This window comes from Aspergillus pseudotamarii, assembly GCF_009193445.1.
Source record: "Aspergillus pseudotamarii strain CBS 117625 unplaced genomic scaffold BDV38scaffold_17, whole genome shotgun sequence".
Taxonomy (NCBI): domain Eukaryota; kingdom Fungi; phylum Ascomycota; class Eurotiomycetes; order Eurotiales; family Aspergillaceae; genus Aspergillus; species Aspergillus pseudotamarii.
In genome coordinates, this window is record NW_022475031.1 from 64,614 (window position 1) to 79,201 (window position 14,588).

General features: G+C 47.8%; 3 protein-coding genes across 3 annotated transcripts; all 3 read left to right on the top strand.

Moving 5' to 3' along the window:
* Window positions 1-131: 131 nt before the first annotated feature.
* On the top strand, window positions 132-1,495 carry BDV38DRAFT_291504 (putative O-methyltransferase; the record flags this gene model as incomplete). Its single annotated transcript, XM_032061760.1, has 4 exons — window positions 132-179; window positions 237-392; window positions 529-653; window positions 727-1,495. The coding sequence occupies 4 exons, from the start codon at window positions 132-134 to the stop codon at window positions 1,493-1,495; spliced, it is 1,098 nt and encodes a 365-aa protein (XP_031915166.1).
* A 2,232-nt stretch (window positions 1,496-3,727) lies between these two features.
* Window positions 3,728-5,272, top strand: BDV38DRAFT_269982 (uncharacterized protein; the record flags this gene model as incomplete). Its single annotated transcript, XM_032057063.1, has 8 exons — window positions 3,728-3,747; window positions 3,822-3,913; window positions 3,995-4,173; window positions 4,244-4,352; window positions 4,411-4,631; window positions 4,703-4,739; window positions 4,798-4,828; window positions 4,897-5,272. The coding sequence occupies 8 exons, from the start codon at window positions 3,728-3,730 to the stop codon at window positions 5,270-5,272; spliced, it is 1,065 nt and encodes a 354-aa protein (XP_031915167.1).
* A 3,658-nt stretch (window positions 5,273-8,930) lies between these two features.
* Window positions 8,931-14,495, top strand: BDV38DRAFT_242784 (putative ubiquitin-specific protease UBP12). Its single transcript, XM_032054142.1, has 3 exons — window positions 8,931-10,905; window positions 10,969-13,011; window positions 13,063-14,495. The coding sequence occupies exons 1-3, from the start codon at window positions 9,441-9,443 to the stop codon at window positions 13,848-13,850; spliced, it is 4,296 nt and encodes a 1,431-aa protein (XP_031915168.1). The 5' UTR covers window positions 8,931-9,440; the 3' UTR covers window positions 13,851-14,495.
* Window positions 14,496-14,588: the final 93 nt, after the last annotated feature.

Genomic DNA, 14,588 nt, shown 5'->3' on the forward strand with positions numbered 1-14,588 from the left:
AGTAATTTACCGTTAGTTTGTCTCATTGCGCCAACATAATATAACCGCGAAACTAGTCCGACGACGATCGAAAATTCGTTTATTGGGAACTCAATTTGGATTGATTTGATCCTTGGGTATCGAACACCATGATGTCTTCACATCCACCTGGGGCAGCTCTTGCGAGCACAGTTACTTCGGTTTGTCTCGAAATCATTCTTTTGATTGACCTGGTATGCTCACTTCATGATGTTAAGGTTGCTGCACTTGGTTTCGTACCTGTTGCCGTGCATTTCAATCTCTTTGACACCTTGGCAAAGGTCGAAGGCCCAGCGACCGGAGAAGATGTTCTGGCAGCTTATAGAAGTCGCAAGGGTGATAAGGCTGAAAATGATGTACCATGTGTGTCTCATGTCTTCTCCACCATGAAACGCAGTCACCTCTAACTCTGACCTATAGGTTTACGTTTAGTTCGTAAGACTGTTCCTTTGCAAAATGAACTACAACATAGAATGAGACGTGTGCGACTCACCCCGCTTCCCTACAGAGGATACCCTATATGCTATGTCCGGTCTGGGTTTCGTTGACCTTGCTGGAGACGATCTGTACAGTGCCAATGCAATCACTAAACACTTGGCTACCATGCCTTCAGCCCAGCATGGAGCACTTCACTTGTAAGATCTCCCTCGCAGTCGACTCACATGTTCTACAAATTCGACCCTATGAAACTATGCTCATCGGCTATAGTACCACTGAAGCTCTTCTCGGAGCTGCATTCTTGATGCGGAAGCTGAAAGCAGATAACTTCGAATATCCCTTCAAAGAGCTGGATACGCCCTACCAATACGCCTATCGCTTGATGGGCGAGGCAGAGCTAGCAAAGCAACACACTTATTCCGTCATGGCTGCTGAAGGCCGGATGGACAGCTTCAACCACTTCATGGTTGGCAAGTTCATGAAGACAAACAGTGCCCCTGATCGCCTTAGGGCACTCGGATACGGCTTACCGTCCGTGCTCAACGAGGCAGGAGACGGTGTGCCGGCTACTATGGTCGATATTGGTGGGGGCCGTGGAGAGCTGTTGTTGGACATTAAAGCGGCATATCCGTACTTGCAAGCCTCTGACCTTGTGGTACAAGAGTTTAATGAAGACATCATAGAAATTCCTGGTATTACGCTAGCTACATGGAATTATAAGGAGGATACCCCACAACCCATCAAAGGAGCCTTGGTCTACCACCTCGCGCATATTCTCCATAACTTGTCGGATCTAGAAGCTGCGCGTTTGTTGCAGAAGATATCTGAAGCTATGGCCCCTCATTCTCGTATCTTGATTCATGAGTTTGCAAAGAATGTGAACTATGCCAAGATGCATTCAGCCATGATTGCATTATATGCGGGGCGGGAGAGAAGTGCGGTCGAGTGGCGCCAAATGGCTGCATTAGCAGGACTAAAGGTGACATTTGAAGCATATCCGGAAGTTGGAGAAGGACTGATCGAAATGAGGAAGGTTTGAGGCGGACAGCATGCTCCATTTTAGGTTTGGCTCATTTTGTTAGACAGCACAGAAATCGTCGTGTAGACTCACCCACCTGTCTTCTTGGCTGGATGGGTTAGTCTCTACGATACGGCTTCTAGAGTGTCATAGCCACAGGGATGTTATGCCTATATTTCCGATTAGCTTAGCCGAGCGCCTAGGGGGCATAAGCACTAGGACTAGTAGTAGCCATAGAATATTGGCTGCGTCAGTACGGAATGGTCGCCGCTCATTCATCAGGGATGTGGTCGGACATGATCTTGGCTCCCGAGTTGCCTGGCTAAATGATTTAGTTATGCAGGATCTTATTGAAGCTTCGTAGAACGCTGTGCTTAGAGTTGCACATTGACCTCTCGCAATATGCAAGACAACTCTACTTATCTTTATTTCCACCTCCATACCTTGTTTCCCACTAGGGCTACCGTGTAATTCAAGTATTTCACTTCACGAATATCAATTGACAATAGTACCTTCCACTTTCAGCTAGTGTACCTCATATAGTGATGACATATTAATTCGTTTAGGCTTGCTACAGTTACCAAGAGGGAAGGTGTGTAATATTTCGTATAACCAAGTGACAGCACCGTCTCGGTTTGAAATTCATGGTTAGCCCTCCTGGTTAATAACGGACGCCGGTGGAGTAAAGACGAAAGTATTACGACCGTTAAAAGGTAATTTCGCCTTCTATACCCCCCGTTTTGTTCAAACAACCGGAAGTATCCATTTGTAGTTCATCTGGACGAATTGGCTTTGGTTGGGAAATGACAAAGAGAGGTTTTCCCAGTCATGTATTACATTACGACTTAAAATTGCGAGTCATGCATAATTAGTATGTACCTACTAATGAACCTAGAGAGAACGATGTTGTGCTTGGTTTCGGTTTGACTAAGACATTAATATAGGAGAACTGTACCATCCAGTAGGGTTGTCCAATATAGAGCCGTTAATATCTAGCTAGCCTCCTGCCAAGATGGGGGCCGCGAGTCATTAATTTGGTAGTCTAGTAGTATCTACACGGGATGGGCTCCGTAGCGTCGGTTACGATCGTAGATCCACCACAATCATACGGTCAGCCCCATTTACGTGCTTTAGTAGATGGGGTAATTATCCGAAATCCCTAACTAGAATCATGGTTCGATTTTAGTTCCTGACACATCCCTGTCAACCACAATATCTTTCTGTAGCCCATCGCAATTTATATTCCAATGAGAACGTTCATGGTCTGGGTGATGGCTGGCTGAGTGCTCGTCTAGCCCTCTGTGGTCCTCGATCAATATCTCGCTTAACCCGATTTCAACGGCTTTTCCGAAGAAACTTCTGGATAAAGTAGCCTTGATTAATATCTATGAATGGCCTCATTCGCTGCACTAAACAAAATCCCTGGATGGCTACTCGCTATTCCTCTATCCACTAGGGGTGTTTGGAAGATATCTTATTCCCAGTTTATTTCCCAAGTAATGCTTTCCTGTAATAAGTACGTGGACCCTGTCTCCAGATCTTAGCCTCCTCATATGGCTCAGCTATGGGCACTCTCCTTCCTGGTTGTATCTAGTGGCATCGCTATTGTGCCCAATGCCATCCCAGCCTACTTTATTATGCACTTGTTGCTTACGAAGCGCATGAACCCAACGAAAATGGCCATAGAACAGTAATTAGAAACATGGGTCTACTCCTATGCCCATGACCGGTTTATGAAGTTCTATCCCTTCACAATCAACTAGAACTTTTTCAAGGGTTATCTCTCCATACAATCGTACTCTGAGATCTACTCTTCTACTGCTCTAGCGCTATATTGCGTAAATCTACAAGGAATCACTGTATCCCTTCGTCGTGTCTAAGATGTCCTCCCCGCATGGGGAAGATACGAACTACGGTTAGTCATCGTAGTTTTATTCTTTAACGGAGATCGAAGGCCACAGGCCATGGACTTTAGTTATACTAATCATTCCATAAACAGCTGACCCCTACATACATGCCTGCTGGGTACGTTCTCTGTTTGCTGTGGCTCATCAGTGATTTATCAACGTGAAAATTGGCTAATTGAAGGAGCATCTATAGGCCCTCACCGGTGTCGCCGCAGTAGCACTGACTTTCCGATACGTTATCAAGACTTGGATCCGTTGGACATTGCCCCGAGTCGGTTCCCCGGAGCGAGTGTGGGGCACGGAAGATTTCCTTTATGCTATTGCATATGGATTTGACATAGCACATATGATATTCGTTCAGAAAAGGTCTGTTCAGAGAGCACCTGAAACCGGACAGTCGTCTGTTCTATGTCGAAAACATCCCCTGATTTGGACTTTAGCTTTCAAGATGGCCTAGGAAGACATATGTGGTTCTTGTCAAACGATGAGAGAAAAGGAACGCTGAAGAATGAGTTCACCTCCCAGCCACTAGGTAAGCAACGATTGATAATCTGGAGCCTGGTTATATCATGGTTGTCACACCGGAGCCTCAAGCTAACTAGCATGCTTTCAGCTGTGATTGCTTCCATGATTAGTCGATCAGGGATGATGTGTTTCCTGTATAATTGTTTCAACAGCGCCGACAAGAAAATAAGGATAGCTATCATTGTCTGCATGGCCATACAAGTTGTCATTAATATGGTTACGGTTGTCCAGATCGTTGTCCAATGTGGGCCGAATCCTTACCATGCGGTATGTAAAGCAACTGGCGTTATATCGGATAAAGAGAGTCCAAGTACTGATATCTCTGTGAAACTGACAGTCAAACCGAGTCAACTATTTCCATTATATGTGGGATGATCTTCCATCAGATGGCTCTGTTACATGCCAGTCACCATCTGTGCAGACTACAGTAGGCTTTGTTCAGGGAGGTATGGGGCTGTTGTATAATTCCCTTCGCAGTACAGGAAGATGCTGATGTTGAAATAGGATTCAATTCCACCATTGATTTTTTCTTAACTATACTCTCCGCGGTTCAGCTCTGGCGATTTACCATCCGTGCAACAGACCGTGGATCTGTTCCCCGCCTACACCTGTGTGCTAGAATACGCAAGATGCCCAAACAAGCTCGAATTCGCCGTGTTTGGCAGACAGTGAGCCTTAGCGGACCGTTATTGCTCTCTGGAATAGCATCCATCGTCAAGACATATGTGAGTTTTATTTTCTATATGAGCATTCGAGACATTTGAAGAATCTTCCTGACTGGCATACACGGTCATAGCTACTCAAATCTATCGGGGACAAGAATGATATTACTTGTGAGTTCAAATACTAAGAAATTGCTCTGATCTTCTATGCTCTGACAGTTTGAAATAGATAATATCATCCCGTTCATCCTCTGGGTAAAGTGTGTCGAAAATGACCTGATCTCCTACGTAGTATTAGTATAAAGACCTATTGCTGACGTGCCTTTAGAATTGAGAATTATAGCATCCTCCTCGCAACTCTGGCCCCAATGATCCGACTCTGTGTCTCCATGGTGTCGAAAGACAACGAACAGAGTGGTGGCTACTGGTCCCATAGTGGATCCAAAGGTACTCATCCGGGCCTCGAACTTGGTTCACGACCTCATACACAAAGGAAAGGAGCAGTGGGAATGTCTGCCTTTGATGACGAAGAAGAGGATGAAGACGAAAAATGCGACGACAAAAATAACTGGAAGAGAGTTAGTGTACAGGGAACCCACCAGCGCGGAAATTCACATGATAAGCCTCCCGATGGTGTCACGATTCGGACTGACATCGTTGTTCGGGTTTCCTCTGAACACTCGACCGAGAGACTTGTTGTCTGAGATATCGTGCTATATCAATTATATTTATTAGCCGCGTAACTTAATTATAATAAAATTTCCTTTGTCTCTGATCTATCTTCGTCTGCACAGCACACAATGCCGCCTACCTCGCCTACACGTCCTGATATCAAAGACTCTGAAAAGGGTGAAACCATGGAGCTTCCTGCAACCAAGAAGAATTTAAAACTCTGACAAATGATTGGTTACGAATGATTCGGCCTGGAGTAAGAAAAGTCTGTGGATGTACTGGTAATGGAAGAGCTAACTGTTTACAAAACCCACAACGGCTCGCAGATCAACAGCCTATTCGAAAAATACTAGTTTGACATGCCCACGCTGCTGAAGCAGTAAAATAACCAAATCTCTGAGAATATTAGGCTTCGAATATGCGCTGTTCGTTACTTTAGGTATCGTAGTCAGTGGATCTACATCCTGATTCTTATTAACCCAATCGGCACGCCAAAGAATAGAAGAGGGGATATTGAAATTTATGGGGAGCTGTCTGGGGGATGAGGAAGGCTTTACTAATGGCATAGCAACTATACCAATGTTAAATCTTTACTGTGTTTGATTAAAGTAGGTTGCTGTTCGTGTTGCTCTTATGAAACTCGGTGGTTTTCTTTGGTTATTCTATCATATATATTCTAGAAAGTTGCTCAGAATTTACTAGATGCAGAATGCCCCTAAAGGTTTTTGAATATATCATTTTATCCATACTACACAGCGACTTCTTATACTCCAACAGTGTATGTAAAACTAAGTAATTACTTCCTCACACATTCCCTATGTACGATACGCGGAAATAATATATTGTGCTCATCACGCACTTGCTTGCTTTAATGTATGGGGCTAGAATGAATTCTTTTAGCCATCTTGCAGCCAGGAACTGGACATTGTCACTGGAGATACGCATCTTCAATATGTAAAGATGATATATGTAGTTGATTTAATTCTCATCGTATGGATTTGTATTGTCTCGTGAGACTGACCCAATGCTGTTGTTGATCATTGCCCTTGAAGACATTTCCTTCACTCGTTACTAGACCAGGATTAATAGGGCCCTCCAACTGGTGTGCCTCTTGAGGTGGGTATCGCGGCTGGTATTTAGTACCAAAGTCTCGAATCTTTGACGGATACTCAAAGACTATGCATCATTACATTCGCGAATTGGGCTCTACGGTAGATTCAAAAAGCTCACCTATTTATAGCACCTTAATGCTCATTGCTGCTATATACTATGTAAGCTTTTGCACAGCTACATGACATGTGGACTTTTAATGGTGGATCTATAAGACTTTAGAATCGGTAGCCCATCGTAGACACAGAGGATTGATCTATACTTGAAGTCATTAAGCGCTGGGATGGGGGCTTACACTGAGCTTGTGCCGATAGAACCCCAGATAGGAAATCATATTGACCTCAAGCTTTCCTTTATCGTAGGACGACGGGTGCATGAAAAAAAGCTCATCTAACCTTTTGCTAAACTAAGTGTAAAGTTTTCTAATATTAGTGCCTAGTAAATGACAAATTTCCCCAAGGCGTAAAGACTCTTAGGTTATACGTTGGACTCATGCCAAATCTCACTTTCCCTTCGTGGTGAGCTTTGGGTCAGTAAACGACAGTCGATAACCCATTATTTTTGTATCTTCTCTCGCTTACAACGTGTCTACTGCGGGTCTTTTCTCTTAGTAGACATCCGATCTACGGCTCACATCGTCTATATAAGTTACTGACGTCAATTGATTTAACAGACACCGGTTTGGCGCATTATGGCATATACTGTCGAGCGACTAGAGTGGGTCAAGAAGCTCTTTCTCAAACCTAGGCTTTCTCGCGGGTCCCCGAAGACAAGCGACAGCCCCAGATACTCCCTACGCGAGCGATCCAGCTTCAGTGCGCAGACAATCACCTCAACCTGGATTGATGATGACAATGACGACAACTATGATCCGAAGCCCAGATATGTCCGGAAGCGAAAGCGTTCATCTCGACCAGATGATGTGGTTTCAAATTCACCAGAGCAAGAGAAAAATCTCATCGTTGTTTTACCGCTCAAATCCGATCCGGGAAGAGCATTTCTCTCCTCACTTCTTGCGAATCACGATGATCACAAAAGACCAACTTTTCCTGAGACGCCATCAAGTGAAGCTATTAATCGCGATCCAAAATACCCTGTCACTCGCGATATTCGCACCTCTCTGGCGCATCCGGTAATCTTCAACTATGAGCCGCCGGAGGATGGATCCAGTCCGTGTCACTGGTGTGACAACTTCACCTATGGATTGTTGGGTCTGGGCAGACGAATGGTGGAGGTGTTGGATATTGGGGATGGAAGATACACCGAGATTGGTGGTGGTCACGTTGCTCAAGGTCACGAGCCGAGTCGTATGTGCGTTGTTTGTGCGCTTGAACGTATCCATGTCATGCGATGCGCAGCTCATCGGATTGTCCCCCTCAAAGGATACAATGTCGACAAATTTGATCTAACGGCTGCGTACAATAGCTTGGTCCCAATGCCAGGACAGGCTCCGAAGAAGATCAATCCGTGGTGCTCATTGTGTCCGCACCCAGCGTTTTTCGGATGCGGTGCCTTGCAGGCGGTGAATAAATTCCAAGAGCCTGTAGATGCTCCCTCTCAAGATGCGATTGGGTGTGGTCTGCTCCTCTGCGAGAAATGTAAGGGGCTGATGCGTCTCTACCGCGGGGATTTGGCGCAAGTTGTCCTGAAGAATGAAGAGACAGATGCTGCGTTTGGAACACGCGCTGATGCGATTTATTTGCTGCCAGGAAATGACATGTACCGGGCCTATATCGGGTCCTAGGAGCGACTGTGTTACTTCTTTAAGCAGAAGGTATTGTAATATAGATGGGATGGTGGACAAAAGAAGATCCGTGACAAATCAGATAGTTTTGGTCTAGATCAGAGTTTGATTTGACGTACATAGTATGGACATTACTCCAACTAACTCAAAATAGCTTAAATCTATATAAAGATAGCCCGTAGTGTAACACATTCATCGAGGCTGTGTGATGTCACAAGTGAAGCATGATCACGGGGGAACACAAGATGACTGCTAAACTAACACATGATGGGCATTGACTCTGGCTAATACTAGTAGTACCAGCAAGGGTGAAGCTGGTTCAAGGGTCAGCAGTGATCCCTGGCTTGTGGCCAAGTTAATCTAGATCCCGACTTCTTGGGCTGTTTATTTCCTTCTTTTCCTTTTGAATTCTTTCATCCCTTCTTTTCCTCCACTCTTTATTACCCACCCCTTCCATAACAATGAATCAATCGAGATATTCAGATCGATTGTCCTCGGCTAAGACGAGGTGAAGTTAGCTGAAATAGAAACAATGACATGATCTGATAAATAGCTGTTCCCCTGATTTACATAACCATCGGAACTGGCTCTATTTTGGAAAACCAGGTAAGAACGAGAGAAGAAATGATGACAAGTTTCCCCAGTGAAACCCTAAATCGGTACGACTGAATTTAACCTTAACTTACAGGTATTTTTCGTTTCCCTACCCCACACCGCCCGACGCCTCGGCCAGTCAGCGATCGTAAAATACAGTTTGACGACTTTGAGATTTCCTCCGCCTCTCGAAACGGGTTTTCGAACGGATTTTCTTTTCCATTCAGTTCGCTTCCCTTTTGGCTCGCTGCTTTACATTTTTTTTTTTTCTTTTTTTTCCTTTTTCTTTCCCCTGTTGCTGCGTGTCTCGTCGAAGTTTCTCACCGATTCGATCACTTATCATTGGCGTGTTCCTTAACATACAACCTCCTTCCATCGTGTTACCTCGAGCTGCCACGAGACGTGCGCAGCTCACCGTCACGACGTCTTCCACAAAGCGCCGTAAGGTAGCAGAGCCTCGCAGACCAGGAACCCTTCCGGGTTTGTCGTTTGCCTCGCAGGCCGGAAGACGTCACGGACACCACAACTCCGATACAACCTCCACGTCTTCGCCACCAAAACCTCGTCCGTCCTCCGATCCTAGTGCGACCCAACGCCAAGGCTCTTCCTCTCCTCCGCAACGTTATATCCCCGCCCATTTGCAGGAGGAAGTGCTTGGGACCAGATCTACCCCGGATTCCGCTGGTAGCCCCATCGACCTCCCCTCCGCCGCTTGCGCTGGACTCTCCCTTGCCAGCGATCCGCCCATAGATATGTCTGGCTCCGATCAGCGAGATGGTAGTGCTCCGCCCGCTGGGCGTGACACCCGCTCATCCTCCCCCGGCGTGAAGCGGGCGGCTCCCGATGTCGTACATGATGTGGAAATGGATTTGGCCCCGACTGAGGAGTCCCAGCCGGACAAAATGGATACAACCGGAACGGAGGACGACGATTCTACTACCAACGATGTTTCCGGATCTGACAACGTCTATCCCACCCCTTCCAGCATGTCGACTTACACCGCCTCTACCGCGACCAGAGCCCATTCCAAGGCCCAGCCTACTACCCCATCCGAGCGACCGTCCTACGATGATCAGGTCGCGAAAGTAACGTGCTTTATGATGCAGCCCCTCAAGGAAGGACAGAAGGGGTATATTGTGTCGATGGCATGGCTAAAGCGGGTGCTCTCTAGGAGCTCAACTCATGCAGACAAAACGGACAAGACTGCTACAGAAGGAGAGATTGGGCCGGTGGACAACTCTGATCTGGTTCTAGTTACGGATCCTGCGAATGCGTCCTTCAAAGACGAAAAAGGAGAGCCTTTTGTACCCTTACGCCCAGGCTTGCAGATGAGCGAAGATTTCGAGATTGTACCTCAAGAAGGATGGGATCTGATCATGCAATGGTACGGCTTGGCAGACCAGTCACCAGCCATTGTTCGCTACGCCCATAACACCAGCGTTGGCGGAGATTCCGAGAACGTCCAATATGAGATTAATCCACCAATTTTCACGATCCTGAAGCTTTCCGGCCAGTCCGGAGGCACTACACCTCAGTCCCTAAAGGAGAAAAACATGAAGCCCGTACGGGTTTTAGCTAGCAGGCATTCTAACTTCCAGAAGTGGTTGAAGGAAGCTAAAACACTGGCCAACATTGGTATGTCGACCAAGGTTCGTGTTTGGAGAATTTTGGGCGGTTTGGGCAGTGCGACAGCATCCGCCGCGATGACCCCAGCTGCTTCGCGAAGCGCTTCACCGGCACCTGCAGCCTCGATTGTCGCTAACGCCGGTAACAATCTCGTGATCGATCTTAACACTTTCCTGTCGCTTTCCGAGGGTGCCCAACGGGAGTTGTTTGAGGACGCTAAAGATCAGACCGCCAACCCTAATTACAACGGCCGGATGACATTGGATCTTGCTGGACTCGGCGGCAGTGATGTCGTGGTGCTAGAGGAACGTATACCCGGTGGGGAGTGGGTCTCAGAGGCCTCTAAGCAGACACTTAATCGCCTTGGTGTTCCCTCGGGTAGTCTCAAGAATGGCGCTTCGTCTAAGCTGAAGAACAAGAGCCCTACTACCAGTGGCCGATCATCTCCAGTACCAGAACCCGTTAGGGGACGACGAAAAGACGGGAAGCCTCGCGGCTGCACGGGTCTAAGCAATCTTGGAAATACGTGCTACATGAACTCCGCTCTGCAGTGCGTACGTAGCGTTGAGGAGCTGACCTATTACTTCCTGAGTATGTATTGATCGTCGCATACAGCATTCCCCACCAACCATTACTGACGACCATGGTCTGTAGATGATGTGTATAAGCAAGATCTTAACCCCAGCAACCCGCTGGCTCACAATGGTGATGTGGCGAAGGCGTATGCCAATTTGCTACGTATGATCTATGACGAGGCAGGCCAGTCCTCTTTTGCTCCCAGGCAGCTGAAACATACGATTGGTCGCTACGGCCCAGCATTCTCTGGGTATGGCCAGCAGGACTCTCAAGAGTTCCTGCTCTTTCTTCTTGACGGGCTACAAGAGGATCTGAACAGGATCCTTAAGAAGCCCTACATCGAGAAGCCCGACTCCACAGATGAAATGGTTCATAACAAGGCGGCACTTACCGAGTTCGCAGACAAATGTTGGGATATTTACAAGGCTCGCAACGATTCCGTTATTACGGATCTCTTTGCTGGTATGTACAAGTCGACTCTTGTTTGCCCTGCCTGCGACAAGGTCAGTATCATCTTTGACCCTTTCAACAACCTTACCCTCCAACTCCCCATCGAGAATCTCTGGGGTAAAGAGGTATTTTACTTCGGCCTAGACAAGAAACCGGTTCGGTTTGATGTAGAAATCGACAAGAATTCTAGTGTCAAATCATTGAAGGAACTCGTCGCTAAGAAGCAAGGCACCGATCCTGAACGCCTGATCATGGCCGAGATCTTCAAGCGCAAGTTCTACAGAATGTTTGATAACACAAGCTCCATTGCTGAGTGCCAAATTTCTGGAAATGATGAAATTGCTTTCTTTGAAGTCGAGTCCGTGCCGACTAATTACAACCCGGACAAGCCCCAGAAGAGTTACTTCTCCTTCAGCAGGTCGGATCAAGAGGAGATCCCAAGCATTGACTCTCCTAAGGCTGACCGCATTCTGGTGCCCATTTTCAACCGTGTTGAACGGTCAAAATCAAAGCGGGACCTTTTTGGTGTGCCCTCGTACATCGTTGTCACTCGAGAGGAGGCTTATGACTTCGATGCCATCTATGGCAAGGTGCTTGTTAGGGCGGCCACGATGACCACCCGTGACATCCTGAACGAGGAGGTCCTCGGCGAGGACCAGCAAGAGGCGACTCAAGAAGATTCGGATACAGTTGTTATGAACGACGACGACGCTCAGTCCGCCGATTCCAAGATCAAGACATCTTCCGTGGACGGCGAAGATGGTATGGTTGATGTGTCCATGCGCGATGCAGACTCTGCCTCCCAGACTGCCGCTCCTCGCTCTGAAAGCTCGATTCCAGCTCGCTTCCGGGACATGTTCGAACTGAAGATCATGAAGGGTAACGAGCCAGTGCCCCTCGGCTGGTCTTCGGTAGAAGACAACAAGGAATACCCCAAGATGTCGTTCCGTATAAAGACGAAGCCAGTTACTCCACCAGAGGAGTCCGAAGAGACAACTGACCCTTCAGATTCAAAGGCCGCTGAGAGTGGATCTGGTTCGGGTAGTGATGCCGATAATTCTGCAGATGTCTCTCGCACCCCGGCTCCAGTTGCTAGAGTTCAAATTCGACCCCTGGTTCGACCAGGTGAGGGAATTGTTGTGGACTGGAATGACGAGGTCTACGACGCTCTTTTTGGCGGTAATAAGAAAGACCGTGATCCCCTCCGCGGCCTCCCAACATGGCAGGACGTTGAGCGGGTGAATGACCCCGAGCTGACTAAGCGGCGTCAACTCCGCCAAACCCGCAAGAAGAGGGGTGTCACCCTTGAAGAGTGTCTGGACGAATTCAACAAGGAGGAAATACTTTCCGAGAACGATGCTTGGTACTGCCCCCGCTGTAAGGAGCACCGCCGAGCTAGCAAGAAGTTCCAGCTATGGAGGACACCTGATATCCTCGTCATGCACCTGAAGAGATTCAGCGCCAGCCGCGGTTTCCGGGATAAGTTGGATGTGCTCGTTGACTTCCCTGTAGAAGGCCTCGATATGAGTGGCAGAGTGGAAGCTCCTGAAGAGGGTAAGAGCTTGGTCTATGACCTTTTCGCGGTTGACAACCACTACGGTGGTCTGGGAGGTGGTCACTATACTGCATATGCCAAGAACTTCTTCACTGGCCAGTGGAACGAGTACAACGGTAGGTCCAAATCGCCAGCACACATTATAGTACCATGACTGACATACGTAGATTCGAGTGTCTCGCGACCTATTGATCCCCAAAGTGTGGTAACCTCGGCTGCCTACCTCCTCTTCTACCGCCGCCGGTCCGATCGTCCGCTCGGTGGTAAGATCCTTGAGGAGATTACCGAGTCATCTACCCGGCCGGCGAGTGAGGCTGGTTCGCCCAGCGAATCTCGTGGGCAATCACCGTCGGGGGACGGCCGGCGTCTCGGCGGCTCATCCCACAATGGGTCGTCGAGCGTCTTAACCGGAGTCGGAGCAGCTCACCAGGAGGGAGGTGGTGGTTCGCGAACCGGAACCCAAGCGAAGAACGGGGATGAGACCGCGCTCCCTGGATACAACAATAGTCCCACTTCTGGGGAAAAGAGCGTTGGTAAAGAACACCGACTGGAAGGTATGAGTTTTGATGAAGCCGAGTTCGGTGATGGAGCGCAATCCGATCCGTTCCGCTTCCCGAGTCCGCCCTCGTGGTCTTTCAACCGAGTCCCGGATGCTCACGGCCGTTCACAGATGACCACAGCGCTACCGGGATCCACCTCTGATGACGACGACCTGCTCGACGACGATGCTAGCAACCAAGCAGTTGGTGGAGGAGATTTCAGCGATTCGGACCTACGGCTGGCCTCTTTAGCGGACAGCCCCGGAGGTCACGGAGCGGTATACCCGGGGACCCCAATGGAGGAGACTCCCATTCAGGATATTCCTCCTCCATTGGATGCAGATGACGACGACGACGACGAGCTGCCCGTAGTGGAGCTACGAGTAAACGATGAAGACCGGATAGTGCCTGAGTAGACAGGCATTATCTGTTTTTGGAAACGCGACATGAACGATACTGGTAATCTGGTCGCTTTGTCGGCGATATCATGATGCTTCCTGTGTGGCTGATGATCTCAATGAAGGAGTCTGTGGTCTTATTATAATTACACTTTTCGTTTTCATTTTTGAAGAATTCCCTATGCAAGCCCCCGTATAGGGATTACGTTTTTTCATAGCTCGGAGGTGGCATCTTCGGTGGGTTTGTTGCATATTGTGAAGAGAATATGGACGGCGGGATTCAGCTGTCCTTGCATTTACATTTTGTTTATGGAGGAGGACTTCTCTTCGGACCTCCACACCGTGTTTTAAAAGCATTTCTTTTGCCGGTCATGGTAGAGCAGCCCGGCTGCATTGCATGAAGAAATGGATTCGTTTTCTTCGCCATTTACGTGATGTACCAACGGATATCGTAGTGATAATGCAGTAGAGTTTCGATAGAGACAGACATAAAATGGAAGACATCGTCATACACATTGCACACTGATGGTCAAGGTAGTGCACCAGGCGACGCAAGTGATGATGCCCGAGGTTCTTATCAGATGCTGCATTTATACAGTTCCGATGACTCGGCCCAGTCATCTGATATGCTCTCAATCCTGTGACGTCAATAAACATTTTCGTACAATCTGGCACATCTCGCCTTAATCGAAACATTTGTTGTGGATTCTGATGCGTGGACTGTCTGTATGATCCGCAGGATTATCATGACAGTTA

Bases quoted from the DNA above. Each gene is read 5' to 3' on its own strand.
- BDV38DRAFT_242784 (XM_032054142.1), top strand. From the start codon at position 9,441: ATGTCTGGCTCCGATCAGCGAGATGGTAGTGCTCCGCCCGCTGGGCGT. The intron at 10,906-10,968 runs GTATGTATTGAT...CATGGTCTGTAG, and splicing joins GCTGACCTATTACTTCCTGA to ATGATGTGTATAAGCAAGAT. The intron at 13,012-13,062 runs GTAGGTCCAAAT...TGACATACGTAG, and splicing joins CCAGTGGAACGAGTACAACG to ATTCGAGTGTCTCGCGACCT.